The 21,110-nt window shown below is 38.8% G+C and overlaps 2 protein-coding genes across 2 annotated transcripts; both read right to left on the reverse strand.

The window, feature by feature from the left end:
• Positions 1 to 6,822: 6,822 nt before the first annotated feature.
• On the reverse strand, positions 6,823 to 7,290 carry LOC131833751 (large ribosomal subunit protein eL31-like). The gene has a single exon (XM_059177443.1). It carries the CDS (start codon positions 7,252 to 7,254, stop codon positions 6,877 to 6,879), a length of 378 nt encoding a protein of 125 aa, XP_059033426.1. The 5' UTR covers positions 7,255 to 7,290; the 3' UTR covers positions 6,823 to 6,876.
• A 3,226-nt stretch (positions 7,291 to 10,516) lies between these two features.
• Positions 10,517 to 15,166, reverse strand: SMIM28 (small integral membrane protein 28). Its single transcript, XM_059179280.1, has 2 exons — positions 15,056 to 15,166; positions 10,517 to 10,912 (listed from the first exon to the last, which is right to left on the reverse strand). Exons 1-2 carry the CDS (start codon positions 15,164 to 15,166, stop codon positions 10,517 to 10,519), a joined length of 507 nt encoding a protein of 168 aa, XP_059035263.1.
• Positions 15,167 to 21,110: the final 5,944 nt, after the last annotated feature.

Raw genomic sequence — 21,110 nt, forward strand, 5'->3', positions numbered from 1 at the left:
AAAAAATCAACAAGAATCACAAAAATGCAAAAAACCACAGACTAAATAGACTGCAAAAAAGGCTTGTTTACTGTATGACAGCTGAGACTAGAAGGCAGAGAGCTCCACCTTATTTAACCTGAGCTGGGAATGTGTGCCTCGCGTGGCTAGAATTTCTCACAGCTATCCACAGGCAGATGTCCACCAGTGACCGAAAAGGTGATGTGAGCATTGGAGTTCTGAATACAGACCAACAAGTCAGTGAACTTGCACGTACAGAATCTGTGAATGAGGAGAATCAATGATAAATACTTCCTGCAGAAAGTTACACAAGTCACTTCCATCCATATTTCATTGACCAAAGCAAATCATAGGCCTTGGTTAACCTCAAGAGGGTGGAAAAGTTCAATCACACTGTATTTTCAAAGAACTCAACTAACTATTGGAGAGAATTGCTAATGTTCATTACTGATACCGTTTAGTCATTCATTGATTAGTCCATCCTTAGAGCAGTTTTTCTTTTCCAAAGACATGGGCCATATGTTGGCCAACATGTTGTCCTTATAATGTGGCTTTGATACATCCTCCCCCCCCACCCCACCGCACCACCCCCCAAACGAGAGATGGAGGTCTATGCTTCCTCTCCTTGAAACAGGGAAGTTTTGTGACTCCAGGATAAGTCACCCTGTGTGACTTCTGAGGCTAGACCATTAAGGACTTCCACTTGATTTTCTTTGGGACAATTAATCTTAAAATCCAACAACTATGCTGAAGGGAAGCCCAAGCAGCTCTAGCTCGTGGAGAGCCCTGTGTCTGGGCTGACAGTACGCATCGACCCTACCCATGTGAGTGACCTTGTATTCAGACAGCGCCAGCCCACCACCACTGAGTCACTACCAGACATCCTTGATTCTTCCAAACTGAGGCCCCAGAGGTCGCAGGGTGGACATAAGCTGTCCTTGCAGTACCCACAGAATCTGGGAGCATAATTAAATGGTTATTTTTTTGTGCCACTAAATTTGGGGTGGCATGGTTTTCAGGATAATAACTGAAAAATTACCTTCTATGTAAAGTGCTATAGTAGATGTTGGTGGGTTTTAGTAATGCACAACCTGAGGTTCTGGTCTATCTTGGTCTATCTGGTCTATCCTATTAGTCAGGCATTGTTTACTCTGGGGCCACTCTTACATCCATAATATAATTAAATATTTGGTCTTTTTAGAATTGCCACTATCTCAAATATGGCAAATGTAAAATGGGTAGAAACTTGGTAGTCTAACAGGAAGTGTAACCTTTGAATTTGCCTGGCTTCTCCTTTAGTTTTGGTGAGAATTATAATACTCATCCATTATTGAGATATCAAGACAACCCGTTGAAGCCCCTCTTACACGAAGCACTTTACTCAGGGCCTGACACATACTTGCTTGAAGAAGTTGAATGAATGCCAGTCAGAATTTCTCAGACACATTGATAGTAACTCAGTGTTATCAGGAGCATCTGTGAAGCTCCTTTCTAATGGCCCACAGAAAATGAAGAGACCTTTATTAAATGTAGGGTTGAGGAATAGAAGGCTAAAGTCTAAAACTGAGAATGTCTTGAAAAGTTAAAATATTGATCCTAATCAATATGAGGCCTGATATCACTTCTGAGACTGTGGGGAGTAGTTATAAAAACAAAGGAGAGGGATCTTCATACTGATTTTAAAAGGTTCATGCTTTGAAATAAAAAGAGACCATGAGCTCTGCTGCAGCTAGATAGCTCTCACTCTCAAAAAGCTCTTATCTATGGGGCTTTTGGTGTTGCCATATATTATTACCTTATTTCTTGATTTAGAAGAAATGGAAGAATTGGTAGGAATGGGACTCGATTCCCTAATGACTTTTTTAGAACAGAGGTGTTCAGTGTTTCAGTGCTCCCAATTCTGAGAGGAGGAGCCACACAGCCCCAACCTAACATACACCTGTGAACCAAACAGCTCTTAGCCTGCTCATGGGTCCTGCAGAATGGTCTCTCCAGGCAGTTCCACACTTGACTTTGTTCAGGTCTGCATGTTCAGAATGAGTTCCAAGCATGGGAGAGGTCAGTGGCAGATTGACTTGGCTCCAGATAGATGGAGGAGAAGTTTAGCATTAATGCCCGGGACATCTCATCTTCTAGACCAGTGCTTCTCAAGCTGTCTGTGATGAAGAGCCTTCTCCCTTTAAGAAATACTTTCTAGTTCATCAGGAACCTATATGTGATTCTACTGCACAAGACTATAGGCAGCTCACTATGTGGACCTTAACCCATGAGTTTAACAAGAATTTAGTTGGTCGATACCATGCTCAGTGAGATGAGTCTACTGAAGATGTACATGGATTTTGTAAAAATGTTGAATTCCTATGACATTTTTAAACACTTACTATAAATTTCTCTAGTTATTTTATCTCAGATTGGTGACAAATAGTTTGTGAGCTAGCACCATTTTGTGGCTCATTCCTTGAAGAATATTGATTTAGGTGACCTTCCCAGTCCCCTGGTGATATTTTGGAAGGTTGTTATTGCTTCAATTTCTTTAATATATAGAGCCTTATGCAAATTGTTTCTTCTTGCATGAGTTTTTGCAGATTATATACTTTAAGGAATTGGTTCATTTCTTCTAGGTTATCAAATGGGCATGGAGTTGTTTATAGTATTTCTTTTTTTGCCCTTTTAACATCCATGGAATCTGATGTTTCCTTTTTTATTTCTGATATCAATAATTTGTATCCTCTCTCTTTTTTTTTTTAAATTTTTTCATTTATCTTAAAAAAGCCAGCTTTTGGGGGTGCCTGGGTGGCTCAGTGGGTTAAAGCCTCTGCCTTCGGCTCGGGTCATAGTCTCCTGTTGTCAGGCTCTCTGCTCAGCAGGGAGCTTCCTTTCCTCTCTGCCTGCCTCTCTGCCTACTTGTGATCTCTGTCAAATAAATAAAACCTTTAAAAAAAAAAAGCCAGCTTTTGGTTTCCTTGATTCTCTCTGCTGATTTCTTGTCTTCATTTTAATATTCATTGATTTCTTCTTTAATTTTTATTACTTGCTGTCTTCTTGCTTACTTTGGATTTAATTTGCTTTTCCTTCTAGTTTTGTAAGGTGGAAGCTTAAATAATGATTTGTGATCTTTCTTCTTTTCTAATATATACATTAAATAATGTAGATTTCCCTCTAAGCACTGATTTTGCTGCATCTGAAAATTTTGGTGAGTTGTATTTTCCTTTAAATTTAGTTTAAAATATTTTTATTTTCTCTTGAGTTTTCTTTTCTGTCCCATGTATTATTTACAAGTGGGCTGTGTAAGCTCTAAGTAATTCAGAATTTTCCTGCTACTGATTTTTTAGTTTAATCCCAGTGTGGTCTGACAGCATACATTGTATGATATCAATTTTTAAAAATTTGTTACACCGTGTCTTGTGACCAAGAATGTAGGTGGTCAATCTTGGTGAATGTTCCATGTGAGCTTGAGAAGAATGTGTATTCTGCTGTTGTTGGATGAAGTCATGTATAGAAGTCCATTATATCCAGTTGATTCGTGGTAATTTTTCAACACAACTATGTTCTTACTGATTTTCCGCCTGTTAGATCTGTTTCTGACGGAGAGGTATCTCTAACTGTAGTCATGGATTCATCCTTGATTTCTATCTATCAGTTTTCCTTGCAATTCTATCAGTTTTTGCTTCAAGTATTTTACACTCTGTAGTTAGGGGTATATGCTTTAAAAACTGATGATGTGGGCGCGTGGGTGGCTCAGTGGGTTAAAGCCTCTGCCTTCAGCTCAGGTCGTGATCCCAGGGTCCTGGGATCGAGCCCCACATCAGGCTCTCTGCTCAGCAGGGAGCCTGCTTCCCTTCTGGCCTCTCTGCCTACTTGTGATCTCTGTCTGTCAAATAAATAAAAAATAAATCTTTTAAAAAATGATGATGTCTTTTTGGAGAACTGACCCCTTTATCATTACATCATGCTACTCTTTATCTCTGGTAACTTTCCGTGCTCTGAAATCTGCTCTGTCTGAAATTAACACAGTGCAGCTATTTTTTGGATTAGTATTTGCATGGCATTTCTTTCTCCATCCCTTTATTTTTCTTGTACATGTGTCTTTGTATTTATTGTGGGTTTCTTGTAGACAAGAGAGTTGAGTCTTGTTTTTAATCTACTATGACAATATCTTTATTTCTTTTTTTTAAAGATTTATTTATTCATTTGAGAGAGAGAGAGAGAAAGATAGAGAAGGCATAAGCAGAGGGAGCAGCAGGCAGAGGGAGAGGGAGAAGCAGACCCTCCTCTGGGCAGGGAGCCTGATGTGGGACTCCATTCCAGGACCCTGGACCATGACCTGAGCTGAAAGCAGACACTTAGCCAACTGAGCCATCTAGGTACCCCGGTATCTGTCTTTCAATTGGTGTATGTAGACCGTTGAACTTTAAAGTATTATCGATATATAATATTGATTATATCTACCATATTTATTACTGTTTTCTATTCCTTCCCCTTGTTCTTTGCTTCTTTTTTGGTTTTCTTTTGCCTTTTGTCCTTCTAACTGAACATTTTAGAGGATTCCCATTTTCTCTCATTTCTTAGTATATTGATTATACTTTTTTTTTAAACTTCTCTTAGTTGCCCTAGAGTTTGCAATATACATTTACAACTAATCTAAGTCAACTTTCAAATAATACTCTACTGCTTCACCAGTGGCATGGGTACCTTATAATAACAAAATAGTCTTAATTCCTCCCTCCTGTTTCTTATATTATTTCTGTTATTTATTTCATTTATATGTAAGCTATAATCATCAAATACATTATTGCTATTATTATTTTGAACAAATTTTTACCTGTTTGATCAATGAAGAATAAGAAAATTTCCCAGTTCTGTTTGTCTGAGAAAGTCTTTATTTATTCTTCACTTCAAAGAATAACTTTGCAGAATACAATACAGAATTCAGACTGGTTTTTTTTCTCTCTCTCAACCATTGGAAATTGCACTCCATTCCACTAGATTATGTGGTTTCTGAAGAGAAGCCAGGGTAATTCTTAATCTTTGCTCTTCTACAGGCAAGGTGTTTTCTTCCTCTAGCCTCTTTCAAGATTTTTTAAAATTTATTTTTAAAATTTATTTTATCTACTTTTTAAGTAGGCTCCATGCCCAGCGTGGAGTCAAATGTGGGGCTTGAACTCATGACCCTGAGATCAAGACTTGAGCTGAGATCAAGAGTTGGATATTTAACCAACTAACCCACTCAGGCATCCCAAGATTTTTTTTTTTTTAAGTCTTTGATTTTCTGCAGTTTGAATACAGGACACCCAGCTGTAGTATTTTTGGTTTGTTTTTTTTTTTTTCCTTCTTTGGCATTATTCCTGCTTGGTGCTCTCTGAGCTTCCTGTATCTATTGTTTGACATTAATTTGTGGACATGTGCAGTTATTATTGCTTAAAATATTTCTTCTGGGCCTTTCTGCTATTCTTCTCTTTCTGGTATTCCCACTATGTGCATGTAACACCTCTTGTATTTGTCTCACAGTTCTTGGATATTCTGCTCTGTATTTTTTTTTCCTCTTTGCCTTTCTATTTTAGAAGTTTCTATTAACATATCCTTAAGCTCCAAGATTATTTCCTCAACTGTGTCCAGTCTACAAAGAAGCCCACAAAAGGCATTCTTCTTTTCTGTTTCAGTGTTCTTGTTCTCTAGCATTTCCTTTTGGTTCTTTCTTAGAATTTCCATCTCTCCATTGATATTACCTATCTGTTCCTGCATGTTGTCTACCTTACCCCTTAGAGCCCTTTGCGTATTAATGATAGTTATCTTACATTTCTGTTCTGATAAATCTTGCATATCTGAGTCTGGTCCCAAAGCTTGCTCTGTCTCTTCAAAAAAAAAAATTTTTTTTTTGTGGGGGGGTTTGCTTTTGTTCTTGTTTTTTGCCTTTTAGTATGCCTTATAGTTTTTGTTGAACAGTGGACTTAATGTACTGGGTAAGAGGAACTGCAGTAAAGTGGTCTTTCCTAATGTAGTAGTGGTTTGGTGGAGGGGGGGCAGGGTCTATAGTCCTATGATTAGGTCTCAGCCTTTGAGGGCAGCTGCTCCTCTGGGCTGTGAACCTCACAAGGGCTTCTCTGTTTTTTCTTTCACTCCCTTAAGTAGAAGAAGATGGCCAGAGAAGCTGGAATTGGGTATTTTCCTTCTCCACTGTAAGGCTAGAGCCACGTAGGGTTAATTAATCCCCAGGTTAATTAGGCTTTGATAAAACCCAGCTGATTAGGGCCTGTAAAACAGTTTCATCTGAGGGCACGACTTGTTTAGAACAGAGAGAGTGCTCTGGCCATTTCAAAATGGTTCCTTTCCTTTCTTGCTCTACCAGAAAGCATGAGAGGCTTTTCCTCAGATCTTTATTGTGAGAACCCAGTAAGCCTCCTGAGGCAAACTCACAGAATGTGGGGCCCCTCTGGACTTTGTAACTCTCTGATTTGCTCCCCTCTGAGCCTCCAGAAGTTTGTTGATTCCAATTTTGGCCTCCCTATGCCGGCACTGGTTCCTGAGGAGGCTTTTGCTCCTGGATTTCTACTCTGGTAAGTTGTGCTTCTGTTTCTCTCACTTTGGGACAGTGGTTTGTCCTGTGACCTCCGTTCTCTGATGGAGTCAAGAAGTGTTGATTTTCAGTTCAGCTTCTTCTTGTTGGGAAGGAGTGATGGTTCCAAGCTCCTTTCATGGCTGACCAGACATTAGATTCTTTTCCTTTTTATAAAATGATGTCATGCTGATATTTTCTGGTCTAGTGTAGGATCTAGTGAAAATGTCACTGTTTCTATTATACTGCCTCCCATTCTTTTTTTCTTTTTTCTTTTTTTTTTTTTTTTTTGCTGTTTTATACCTTTATTTGACAATCAGCGATTAGTTTTCATCCACATTAACTGTCTGTAGATTTTTGAAAGTGGTGACAGGTACATAGGTGACCAGTGTGTAGAGCTTGTTTGGAGAATCTTCATCCTCGTTACGTTTTCTGGACAACCGCACACGGATGCGGTACGGAACGTTCCTTATTCCTTTGTCCCAGACAGCTTTGTTGAGCCTTGTGTCAATGCGCACATCTGGGGTTCCCATCTCCTTCATGGCAAATTTCCGGATCTCTTTGAGTGCCCGAGGGGCACGCTTCTTGAAACCCACTCCATGGATGCGCTTGTGAATGTTGATGGTGTATTCTCTGGTCACTACCTCGTTGATGGCAGAACTGCCCTTCTTCTTCTCGCCACCTTTCTTCACGGGAGCCATTCTGCCGGGCCCGGGATGGAAAGGAAGAGCGCAAGGTATTGTGGGAGAGGGAAAGCACTGCCTCCCATTCTTAACCTTTTCTGGCTATACAATTTCTTCCCAAAATACTTCTCAGTTGCTAAAAATCTAGTTCTTTGATTTGTGGATTTTCTTCAGTCCTACTCTGTCTGGGAGCACTAGCAACAAATCCCACTGTGTTTGCCAGTTGTGTTAACATGTAAGCAAGGATGTAGTTTACTCTGTTGTTATTAATATTCTGCTTGCAAATCTGCTTTGGGGATTGAATTGCCTACAGCTGGATATTAGCCTGGTGGCTTCGGGCATGTACAGAAAATGTTGGGTTATAAATGATGGTTCAAAGCTTGATTTACAGCTCTAGTTTCCTCTCAGTCTGGAACCTTCCATCTATCCATAGTGAATTCAGCTGTGTTTTGTGGCCTAGTCAATGAATTGCTTTCAGCCTCGATCTTCTATTAGAATCACTTGCTTTATTTCAGTTAAATTGGCCTAGGTGGGTCCTGGTATTGGTAAGTTCAAGTAATTCTATCATGCAACTGGGGGTAAAATCCACTGCGCTATAGCCAGGGTCAGCAAACCTTTTCTTTAAAGGATAGTAAGATATTTCAGGCTATACAGATAGTAAGTATTTCAGGCTTTGAAGGTCCTTACAACCTCTGTTGCAACCACTTAAGTCTGAAGTAGCAACCATAGGCAAGTGAGCACTAACTTATGTTCCAATAACTTCATTTCTGGACACCAGAATTTGAATTCATATAACTTCATGCATCAAAAAAATCCTTCTCCCTTTGATTTTTTTTTTCCAACTATTTACAAATGTAAAAACCATTCTTGTCTCCAAGACGTGTAGTAACAGGTTACAAGCAGGATTTGGCTCGTGGGCTGTACTTTGGCAACCTCTGGTTAGGAGTTTATCTGCTGCTTCAGTTTGGTTCCAGAGGAGAAAAATCTTTCTTCCTCAGATCACTGATATATTTTAAAGGAGTCCTATCATTGACTAATTATTTTATTTATTTTTAAAAATTTATTCATGTATGTATGTATGTATGTATGTTAGCATGCAAGTGGGGGTGGGAAGTGGCAGAGGGAGAAGCAGGCTCCCTGCTGAGCAGAGAACCCCACGTGGGGCTCCATCCCAGGACCCTGGGATCATGACCTGAGCTGAAGTCAAGTGGTTAACTTATTGAACCACCCAGGCATCCCAGACTAAATCTGGAACTAATTGCCTCATGGTTGCAAGATGGTTGTAGTAGCCCCAGGTGTTACATGAGACATATTAACATCCAGCAAAGATGCACAGTATTTCCTCATCTGTGTGTGTATTTTTTGTTTTTTTAATGAGGCAACCTTTTCTAGAAAAACTCTCTCCTGCATTTATCTCCCCTTAGGTCCCAAAGATCTGATCAGTTCCTGGTAGAGGAATTGAGATCACTGTGATTAACTCTCATGATGCCTCCCCTGGCGTTGGGAGGGATCTGGTCTGTCTTACACAAGTGGCCTCAGGATCCCAAACCAAATCAGGGTTCTGTTAGCAAAGGAGGAGGAATGGAGGTTAGCAAAGGAGTTGGAAAAGAATAAACATAGTTTCACCCAGAACAAGATCCTTAGGATTTAAAAAAATAAAAATTTGAAGAAGGCTCTTTGCTGAGCTTTTCATTTCCATTTGTTTTACTTACTTCCTTTAATGGCCACCAGGGAATTTTTCAGTATAATTTTTCTGAGAGAAATTTTATTGATCTTCATTCTAATAGCTTATATTTTACATTAGTTCTTAAAGATACTATTATTTCTCTCAGATTCTATTTAGAAATAAATGTATCCTATTTGGGCTTACTTTGTTATCTTCCTAAAACCATATCACATTATATATCTAGCATAAAACTGCTTATGTAAAAAAGTAAAAAAAAAAAAATTTGTTCATTTTTAGCCATCGAAGTGTCACCTGGTTTTTGTCTTACGAAAAGAACAACAAACGAAGAGTTTTACCAACAAGATTAGAGTATCAAATACAAGTTCTAGAATCATCCACATCATTCTCCTGCTTCCTCTAATACCTCCAAGGGATTTCTGATCTGCATTCCATGTGGTAAAAGCCCCACCTCTATCTTCCCATTTGAAAATCATGGATGGAGATTTGTATCCCTTCCAAACTAAGCTGGGCTCCTCCTCCTGAGCAACTTGATGCCCAACCAGGAGCTTGGTCTGAAATTCCACATTTGCAGTTTTGTTAGAAGAACGTCTGGTGCAGTGGAAGGTGCTCTAGCCCAGAGGGGAGAGGCTTCTGATCCCAGCTCTTGATGAGGTATTTAGTTTCAGACAAGTTACTTAACTTCTCCTCATTCTAGTGTTGATACCTGTAAAACAGAAGTTTGGGCCATATGATTCATGAGGTCCCTGTTAGAGCGAGTCTAGGTTTCTCCTTACTGTGTGATCCGAAAATCTGACCTTTGCTTTCCAGTGTTAAGCCAGTATCTACTCTATTACTGCTGCTTGGTGTAGGCCACACAGTTGCTCATGGTGTCCCCTAAGATAATATCCTGCCATAGCACTGAGGGACAAGCTGTGATGCTCTAGTGGGAGACTGTCCCATCTAAAAGCTGGGTCCCTTTCCCATTTTAGGAGGCAAATTAGAACACAAATCAACAAGGGCTACATCAAGAAGGAGATAATTTTGGAGAGCTTTATTTGTTTTTTAGTCTGCACATGTCTCTCTGTACCTTCATTCTTAATATTGAGCCCCACTTTACCATTTTTTAACCACACAGCTGACCACTGCAGCTCTAGAGATATTTTCCTTCTAGAATTCTCCAGCCATCTTGAAGCCCTCACATAAAAGTGAAGCCATAAAACCCTGAAGAACATGCGTAGGAAGAACCATTGTATTTGGTGGCAAAACCCGTTTCCTTTGGCTTAGCAGCGTTTCTGTTTTCCTTCAGAGCTCGTCCACAGGCTTACCAGTAATTCTAAGGGTTTCTCAACTCACATAGAATTTTCCTATTTTTTTCCTCAAGGGTGTTAAGTATTTTAGAGAAGCCTAGCCCTCCTCACGACAACCTAAGGAACTTGAGAATGGTTAACCAGAATGATACCAGCTCGAAGCGCCCATTCGTCCAGGAGTCTCTTCGGTCCAGAGGCCTCCCCACCGCTCGCCTGGCCCGGCTGGCTCCCGGAGGGACTGCGAGCTGTGCTCTAGACTGTTCCCAGCTGCCCTTTCTATCCGCTTCTCCCGCTGGGGGAGCGCTCTTTACAGGGGGGGCCCGCCTCGGCCTCCCGGACCTCCGTCCCCGGGCGATTCCTGGTGGCCTCCTCGTAGGACCTCCGTCCCCGGGCGATTCCTGGTGGCCTCCTCGTAGGAGGGAGGCAGGCCCGTGGAGAGGAGGGCCGCCTCCCGGGGCACCGGGGAGTACGGGAAGTCCTGCTCGCCTCTCCCGGGGAAGCCCGGCAGGAAGTCGGTGGCCTCCTCTGCTGTGGGGTGCGCTGGGGGGTCGGTGCTGAAAACCTGCCCTTGGGGTCGGGGGGTCTTGCAGTGACGGTACAGGAAAAGCAGCAGAAAGGCCAAGAAGAGCAGGATGGTCGCTGGAAGAAGGATGCACAGGAAGGGTTCCACGTCGTCTTTGGTGGAGCTTATCTTCTGGGTGCCCTGGAATTCGGGAACGAGGCTGGGTTAGGAGAGGAGGAAAGACTTCGGCGTTCCTGAAGCTCCTCTCTTTGATCTTTTATTCCTATCTTCCTTACCCGCTATGAAAACCACCATGCTCTTTCTTTGTGCCAGTGGGCTTGAGCCCATGGGAAGTAAAGTAAATGGATGAGATAAAGGATGCATCGAGATGTCAAAATACATATTGACGACATCCTACCATAGCTCCCTGAAAGTGAACCAGGAGAGTGGGTTTTAGTTGTCAGCTCACTATGCATTCTTTGAACAGGAGCTCTTACTCTATGGACTTATTTTATTTAGAATTAGACCAATAATGTGGTATTGCCACAAAAAGTATCCTATGGAACTTAAATTATTAAATTAAATTATTTAATTATTTAATTATTCTGGAATGAATTCTGACATTAGGTGTTCATATGCCATATTAATATTTGAAATATGAATTGATCGCTGATGTTTATGATGAATGAAATTTTAATATTCCTTCCATTTGTTTTTGCAATATTGGTAGAATCAATATGGAAACTTGTGAACCCTTTATAGAAAAAGAATTGTAGGGGCACCTGGGTGGCTCAGTGGGTTAAAGCCTCTGCCTTCTGCTCAGTTCATGATCCCAGGGTCTTGGGATGGAGCCTCATATCGGGCTCTCTGCTCAGCGGGGAGCCTGCTTCCCTTCCTCTCTGCCTGCCTTTCTGCCTTCTTGTGATCTGTCAGTCAAATAAACGAAATAAAAATCTTAAAAAAAAAAGAATTGTATTCTATTGCAGCCTAAAATTTCTCTAAGTGGCTGTGTAATGATGAATTGCAGCCAAATTCCTGCAATTAGAGTATAATTGTTAGAGTATAATCTCAACAGTGTAAGCATATTTGGTGCTTTTTATGATATTCATCATCTGACTTCGCATCTCAGTCAGACTTCAATGCAAACATGAAATTAAATATCCCCGAAAGTCCAGAGACACCTAGGTGGCTAAGTCATTAAGTGTCTGCCTTTCGCTCAGGTCATGATCCCAGGGTCCTGGAACCAAGCCCCCTATCCGGCTCCCTGCTTCTCCCTCTCCCATTCTCCCTGCTTGTGTTCCCTCTCTCACTGTGTCTCTCTCTGTCAAATAAATGAATACAATCTTAAAAAATTAAAAAAAATTCGTGAAAGTTCAATAGTTAAAAAAAAATTGCAGATAAATTCTTTAGCAACCTAGGAGGTATTGATTTTACAATATTAGCTCACAAGGTAATGATGGTTCCTGACAGAGTAAAGAATGTAATCGCCATGAAATGATGCTTCAGCAGCAAGGCAGAGAAGCACCAAAAATACTGTCTCCAACTACAGAGATGTTACTTTAAATAAAGCTGCCAATAGTGAGGTATTAAAAACTTCTCTCTTATGTGAAGCATACAGCAACAAACGTGTTTGGATGCACTACAACAGAAGAAAAAAACCCTTGAAGCCTTACATTGTGTTTCAAACAAACAACCAAAATACTAAGCTTTTTATCTACTTATTTAATATAAAATATAATAATAAAACTATGAGAGTCAGGGATCTCTCCTTGATTTTTGGGGGGTAAGGACAACGTTTGCTGTACTCTTTTGCTGAACTCTTTTTTAAAAGATTTTATTTATTTATTTATTTGACAGTGGCCATGACCTCTTAAGAGACTGGCTTATCTAGTGGTGTTTGCATTGTCTCCTTTTCTTACTGAAGAATTATATGTTATGTTGATTCAAAATCAGATAGTTAATTTAGTATTTATATTGCCAGATATTTTGTCCTTGGTAAGGTATGAGTTCAGATATTTTAGCTTAAAGTGCGTAAAAATTTAAAGTGTGTTTTGTTTTGTTTTTGTTTTTGGAAACCAAGTATCATTTTTGGGGTTTGCTGGCTTTGAATTCTGGTAGGACTTTCTAATATTTGCATGACGACGAACCATTTATTAATCCCCTATGGGCCTGGATTTCCTTCTCTATGAAATGGAAATAATATCTTTTTTGAATGGTTGGGATGATGATTTAATGAATCAATGTGTGTAAAACACTTGGTGAATAACAGATATGTATTTTTACCTCAGGAACTCACATGGTTAAATTTACTAGAAAATAAAATACTAAAAATAACTAGAAGAAGTCTAGAAATTTATTGCTAAGGTTAGAAAATGCAGTGAAAATAAAACTAGCATTACTATGTTTACATTTTAATATATTTTTTCAGAAAAAGTATTTTAGTAACAATAGATTTTATGTGTGTGATTGTTGTTTTGTTTCTAAGTTATGGGTTCTTTCTGTTTTCTTATACATAATCTATCAAAACTATTAAGTTGAAACCTGTTGTGATATAATAGGACTTGGATTACAAAAGCTATAAGCATAGATGAACTCATAAATAATTTACTACCATTAATAAAAAGTCAAGATGGACTCCAAAGCAATTTAACTATGTTAAGGCTTTTTCTCCAGGTGAATTGCTAAAAATATTAAAGCTATTAAACACTATTCAACCTTGATAAACATGGATCATTATGCATGACTTAGTTTTCTTCATTCTCCATCAATTATGTGGACGATAATAGTTTCTAAACAGTTGTGGGTATCAAATTTTAAATACTCTGTATGTTGAAGATGCATAGAGTATAAAGAGACTTAAAGAGACTTAATGTTCTTTTTTAATGTAAATATTTTTTTTTTAATTTTTTATTTTTTATAAACATATATTTTTATCCCCAGGGGTACAGGTCTGTGAATCACCAGGTTTACACACTTCATAGCACTCACCAAATCACATACCCTCCCCAATGTCCATAATCCCACCCCCTTCTCCCAAACCCCCTCCCCCCGGCAACCCTCAGTTTGTTTTGTGAGATTAATGTTCTTTTTTAAAAGATTTTGTATAATAGACCCTGTCATTTATGGCTATGCCACTTATGGTATTATCAGTATTAGTTGCATTTTTTTTTTTTTTTTGAAATTAGTTGCCACAGTCCCCTCCTTTAATCAGTATTTCCATTGGTTGAGTTAAGTTTATCCAAATATCAAGTGGAACTAAAAGACTTATCTAAGATGGCAAATTCAGACAATTTTTTGAGATAACTCCTCTTGTGTTATCTCTTGTATCCTCTTCTAGTTAAGAGAAGCACAGAGCAACAGGACAAATTTATGATGATGGTCTCCTTAATCTTCTCTTTTACTAATTCTTGTTATATTGGTTTAAGTTGTTTTGGATTTTTTTTAATGCGGAAAACATGTTTACTTTTCTAGTCAAATGTTATTTATTTCTTAACTTTTAATATTTTTGATGCATATATTGACAGCATTCTTGTTCAGGGAATATTTTTCAAAATACTCAGTGAAGAGCATGACTGTTGAAGGATATAAAATCATAGTTAAATATAGGCAATTATAAATGTTAAATATAAATAATATATAAATATATAAAAATATCTTTCTGTAAAAGGTAGTTTGGGAGAATGTAAATACCAACCTCATCAGCTGATTTTCCAGACAACAAGAAATTAGGTTAATTTTCCTCTCTTTGTGTAACAGCAGTATCTCTCCTTTCCCTCCTGATCATGAAACTGAGTTCTTAGGTTTCTACAAATATTTTTCCTTTCTGCTGCCTCAAATTGAGGCTTCTTTGGTGATTTCCCAGACAAAGCAGAGCAGCTGCTGCGTTTCTTAGAGACAAAAACCTCCTTAACCCTCTGCTATCCTGCCCGAGGTAAGATAGATCCTTGGCTTCTCCTAACTCCTGGAAACACCATCATTCTAAAGCCACAGGGAGTCTCTTTGTTATTGTGTATGTAGACATTGCTTCACTGTGCAAAGAACAAAGTCCTAAAACCAAGGCATGAAGATTTGTTGACTCCTCCCTTCAGGTGTACTTTGATAAACTTGATCTATCTGGAGTTCTTGGAACATATTTGTTGCAAGTTTGACTTGAATCCATCCTTGGTCAAAGAATACAACTTTCCAATTACTTTCTTAGACCATGCCAGTCAGTGAATGAATATTTCTGTTCATAAAGTAAAATGTTGCTACTAAGTTTTAAGATCCTAAAAATCTAGGCATAGTTGGTTTTAAAACTGACAAAGACACTTTGGAGAAGAAAAGGCTGAAGTCATAGATACAGACCTGCAGCTGAGTTTCCAGAAGAGGTGGGCTTGGTTCACTCGTTAACCACTCATACGTCCCCCTACCAGCGTGGCCAAACTTCCTCCAGCTGCTGGCCATCAGTCCCCGCATGTTTCCATCCGACTGATGCACCGACCACCCTTCCACCTCACTGCCCAGATTCCAGCAATACTGCTTGCTCTTGGCCTGGATCCAGCTTGGATGTGCTCGGCTGATGGCTGTTGGTAAACTCGTTCTCTGATGAGTGGCAACCGGGAAAAGAAACCAACCAGAAAGACCTCTTGGGGCCGGCTGTATTTAAATTCAGTGCCTCTGCATTTGTTTTTGTGGCCTTTATCACTGTGAGGATTGGCATCAGATATCAGACACAGAATAGATTTCGGACAGAGACATTCTCTGCATTAGTGTTATTACAGTGCAGTGGACGGTCTCAGTGAGTAAAAGCTGTTTATATTGAGATATAAATAAGACCCTCTCCCTTCCCTCACCACATCCCTCTCCAGAGATAACAGCTCAGCAAGAAAAACTATCCAAGCTGAATTTCCTTTAATTATTTCTGGGTTCTATGATAGAGAGGGAAGGGATATTTGGTAGAGAAGCAAGAGTCCTTTGTAATATTTTAGTGAATTATTTAGATGAAAGTTGCTAATGATAAAGTTGTACAGCAGCCAGACAGACAATAGCTCAGATTGTTTGGAAGAAATATTTGCTGGTTTTGTTAAAAAAAAAAAAAAAATCAAATCACCAATACTTATTGGTAATCTTGGGAACTTTATAAAATTATTTATAATCTGAAAATAAGGATCTTTCAATTTGAATATTCACTGAGGTAACTTTGGGATGTCTAATTCAACATATTTGTGAAGACTTGAACATTTAAGACATGGTGGTTGGATTCTCTTTCTTTTAGTGGAAGAAACTTCAGTTTCAAATATTTATTCAATTCATGACAACTCAATATTGCAACTACCCACATCCTGATCTAAGCATCATTTCCATCCAAGCAGCTGTCTTGATGCTGAAAGAGTAACTAGGATTTTTTTTCTACATTAGAATTCTTCCTCATTGGCCATGGTATCCCATGGATAGGTTTCGGGGATGGAGTAGTGAACTCACTTCACTTGATACCCAATTTCTGAGGAAATGCCATTGTTTTCAATACCTTTTCTTCCCCCCCCCCTTTTTTTGAGGAAAGATACACATTTATTTATTTATTTATTTATTTATTTTTTACTACAGCACATCAAGCAAGTCTTGGGTACATTAACATATTTCTGGATGTCAGTTATTCCAAAATTTATTTCAAATGTAATATACTTCTGAAAAAATTTTCTTATATAACTTCACAATGATTTGAAGTTCATATGGAATGAGTTTAGCCAGAAGCATTTTGTTTTATTTTATTTTATTTTTTCAGTGTTCCAAGATTTATTGTTTATGCACCACTCTCAGGGCTCCATGCAGTACATGCCCTCCTTAATACCCACCACCAAGCTCACCCATCCCCCTGTTGCCCTCCCAAACCCTCAGTTTGTTTCTCAGACTCCATGGTATCTCATGGCTCATTACCCTTTCAAAGGCAGCATCCCATCTTGATAGAGTTTGGCTCTTTGCCAAATTTCTCATTTGTGGTAAGTTTTCACCAAGTTTCCCAGCACCTGGATCAGTATCCTAGTGCAGAACCCTTTATCACTTTCTCCTTTTAGTTCTTACCATGGAGTAAGTTGATTTGGTGCTCTCAGTTAAAATATTGCTTTGTCCCACTCATGTGTTCCTATTTTAAGCCAGACCTGTATCCCCACACTTGTGTATCCAAAGCATCTGGCCATCAGTGCACTATTTTGCTTTTTTTGCATATCTGTGGCTTTGCCAATATTGTCTCCTCAGCTTCTCCTTCACTCTATTGACTTCAATACCTTCACTTCTTAAGAAGCAAGTTGGAAATCTGGATCAAAAGCATTAAATAGGCACAGTGTAAATGTTGGACCCTCCTCTAGTAATGAATGAATCAGATACAAATTCCCGCTCTTCTAGAAATATTTTTGGGGACCAAGAGAAATCAAACATAGTATCAGAAGGTGATAAATGCTATGGAGAAAAAGGAAAAGCAGAGTATGGCGGATGTCAACTATGACCTCAGGAAAAGTAATATTTGCATAAAAAGCTGAAGGATGCAAGTGAATCAGCCATGAAGTTATCAGATGAAAAAATATTGCAGACTAAGGGAATAGTCAGTGCAAAGGCCCTGAGGCAGTCACATGCCTGGTGAGTTCTCAGAATGACTATAGGGTCAGGGTGGCAGGCGCAGTAAGCCAGGAAAAAAGTAGGATAGAAAAGAGAGTGAGGATATGTCGGAGACGGTAGGACAGAGGGTTTATAAGGCATTGTAAGAATTGTGGCTTTTACTCTAAGTAAAATGTAGGAGCCATTTTACTCTAAGTAAAATGCGGAGTTTTAAGCAGAGGAGTGATAAAATCTGACTTTCATTTTAAAAGGATCACTCAGGTTCATCTGTGTTGGAAAAAGTATAGGGATTAGGGCAAATGGAGGGAGACCAGCTAAGGCTTCTTTTAATAATTCAGGAGGGAAATAATAGACCAGAGTAGTAGCAAGGAAGTGGTAAAATCTAGGCATATTTTAGGAATAGAGCCAACAAGATTTCTGGAAGAACTGAAAGTGCTAAAAATGGGGGAAAAAAAATCAAGGAGGACTCTGTTTTAGGCTTGAGCAGTAGGAAGGATGACCATTCTCCTTTACAGAGAGGGAGAAAGACCGGATGGGGCAAGTTGTGTTGTTGTCTTGTTTTGTTTTTACACAAGAGGAATAAAGAGAGTTGAGTTGGGACATGTAAGTTTGCAATGTGTGCGAGTTTGGGTATTCAAATTTGGAGTTCAGGAGTGAGGATGAGGCCACAGTCAATAGTTGAAACTCATTGGCAAAGAGATGGTATTTGAAACTACAAGACTTACTGAGATCACCAAGAAGATGAGGGTCAATAGAGTGGGGAGGCAGGGAGTGGCCAGTGAGGTGAAAGAGAACCCAAGAAAGTGAGGTCTCCTGGAATCCAAAACAGGAAATGTTTCTAGAAGGAGGGGATGATCGTCTGTCTCAAAAGGTAGGTACTGTGTAAACAAGATGGTTGAGATTTATTACTGGATTTAACAAAATGAGCTTGGGGAAGGGGTGTCCTTGGTTATTTGGCCAGGAGGAGGAGTTTTGGTGGAGTGGTTGGAGCAAAGCTTGATTGGAATGGTTATAAGAGAGAAAGGGGGAAGCAGAATTGGAGGTAGTGAGTATCAACAATCTTGGGTAATTTTTGCTTGAAAGGGGAGCAAAGGAATGATGTCATAGCTGGATAGAGAAGCAGAGTTAAGAGTTATATATTCAAACAGAACAAGTTAATAGATTATAGAGAAATCATCAATATATGTCAACCCTCAACAGTTCTACTTCTAGGAACTCATCCTAAAAAGATAATCTGATGAACACTCAAAGATAATATGTTGTTGAAAGATGATTTAGCACACCTTAAATGTCTATAACAACAAACAGATTTTTAAAAATTCCACAAAATACTTATCTAGTAAGCTATCCACATATAAAGACAGATTATCACCTGAAAAGAAATACCAGAAAAATGTAAACATGTTTACCTCATATTAAGATGAACTTGCCAGAAAATTACGTTTATTATAAATTCTCATGTTTCTACATATAGAAAAAAGTCTATATTAACAATGGTATTTCTTCTATGTGGTGGAATTATGAGGTTTTTTTTTTTTGATAAAACTATGGATCTTTTTGCTGATCAGCATTGGCCATTTTTCTATGAATAGAGATATTCTACTTTCAAGAATTACCAAGACTTCTTGTTTTTTTTTTTATTTTTTTATTCTGCTGGTCTGTGGAGCAGTTGGACCCAGTGCAGTCTGCTTTAGTTGTGAGACATAGTTCATCTTCTGGGTCAATAATGGAGAAAAATCCGAGAGAACTCCTGGTTACGGAAGATTGAAATGAACTAAAGATGCCTATAGAACAGTAGTAGGTCTTTTTCCCCCATATTTAAATCTAAGCTAGTAAATACATTTGAATTTTAGCAAACTGGTCAGTGCCCTCTCTCAGGATGCTATTATAGGAATTAAATAAGCTTGTATTTGATTAGGAGAACTGAAAACTAATCAGTAGATGGCAGGCAGTACTGTGATGAATCACTCTGCCTGAACCAGAGTTCCATGGAGACCAAGGGTTCACTTAACGGTCAGCAGATCTGGCCTTGGGTTTTGTTTGACTTTGTCCCTGATAATCTGGAAGGAAAGAGTCCTAAACAATGTAACTAAATCCGCTAGCAATAATGGACTGAGCGAGGAAGATATGCCAGAAATGATTTTTTAAAAAAAACTGAACAAGTATGACAATAGAAAAGGAAAAATTATTGCTTTGAAGTTTACTTTGGAAAAATATGAACACATGGAAATGGAAAATTTCCATTTTGAACAAAAGATTAAAAAATATTTTACGAAGCTATAATTAACATAAATTAGAATCTTAGTGTTCTTATATGCAAATTCTGGTGAATCTTAGCCTAAAGATCTTCTGTGTTCTGTTTGATGAATTTTGACAGTTTTATTCACCCTTATAATCACCATGTAAAACAAGATATAAAACCTTTCCATCACCCCAGAAATTTCCTTTTTCCTTAAGTCAACTATTTTTAAATTCCTGTCTACAATGGAAAAATAACTTTAAAAATCTCAATTCCTCCCCCAGATCAAAAGCAGGATATGAAATGTATAAGCTTACTGTATTTTCTGGTTATGAACTTGGGTATCTTCAAGCATTTGGCCTTTACTTTTTCTATACCTGGAATCAAGGCAAATCTAGTATATTTAAAATAGTATAATGATCACAAATGTTTGGAAATCAGATTGATATTCTTGAACTTAAAACTGGAACTAAGTAGGTAGATACATTTAGATTAAAAATCCTTATGTAATTTGTCTATGCATGATTTCTTTATTCATACATATGACAGGGAATGGGTTAGCTGGGGTGGAGGAGTTCCAGTATTTAATCCCTGAATTTTCATATATTATTATGTTATCTATTTTTTTTCACAACTGTGAATTATAAGAATTCTTCCTAATTTTGCAGATTAGGAAATTAAGGATTAGGTAATATTGGGGGAAAATTTGCCAAGGTTTTCCTAGATTCTATAATTCCTGGAGCCAGATCTGGATGTCCCCATGTCTCATTGTCTGCAAAGCAAAGCAAGTTTAAGATGATGAGGGCTGTTCCTCTTCTCCAACATGTAGAACTGGCAAATGTTGTATGACTATAAATACGAGGCCTCTTACAAAAAATCAGTTGCCTTCAAACTCCTTTCTCTACCATCATTTCTTTTTTTGAAATGGTTTGCCTCTGTCACCATCAGCCCAGACACATGTGGCTGGCTCCCATGCCATACACATGCTTTCATTAGTTCACAGGTTGTAGTCTGTGTTGAAATTGTCTGAAAGTCTTTCTTGACCTCCCCAATAGAATACAAACAATTGTCTTTTAAGTCTCTTCTTAGAACTCCCAGTCCAGGTGTGACGCGCAGTGGGCACTCAAAGGCTTTGGGAAGAATGAAGTTGTGGAGTCTCCTTTTACATGTAATCTCTATTGCTCTATTCAACACTGTTAGACGACCTCACTAGAGGGTTACTGGGTTGTATGTACTGGGGTGAGGAGGCCTTTTGGGTTGACCTGGGAGCTGCTGGAACTACATCTAGGTACTGGACCTGTTCCCTGCTCTGTGGCGGTCTCTGCTCAAACTCCACAGGGCTGGCCCTTGGAATCTGTGGGTCTATACACTGTGCTGCGCCATTCACTTGAGCTCATTCAAATCCCCTGAAAAATGCTCTCAAGAACGCACATTTAAGCAAGGTCACTTAAAATATCCAAAATACTCTTGGGAAAATTTTAATCTGAACCCCACATTTAGCAAGTAGTTTAGAGTGGAACAAATAACAGAAGTGGTATATATTTGGGATAGGACAGCTCCCGAATAAACAGC

Source organism: Mustela lutreola, chromosome 6 (genome assembly GCF_030435805.1).
Source record: "Mustela lutreola isolate mMusLut2 chromosome 6, mMusLut2.pri, whole genome shotgun sequence".
Lineage (NCBI taxonomy): Eukaryota > Metazoa > Chordata > Mammalia > Carnivora > Mustelidae > Mustela > Mustela lutreola.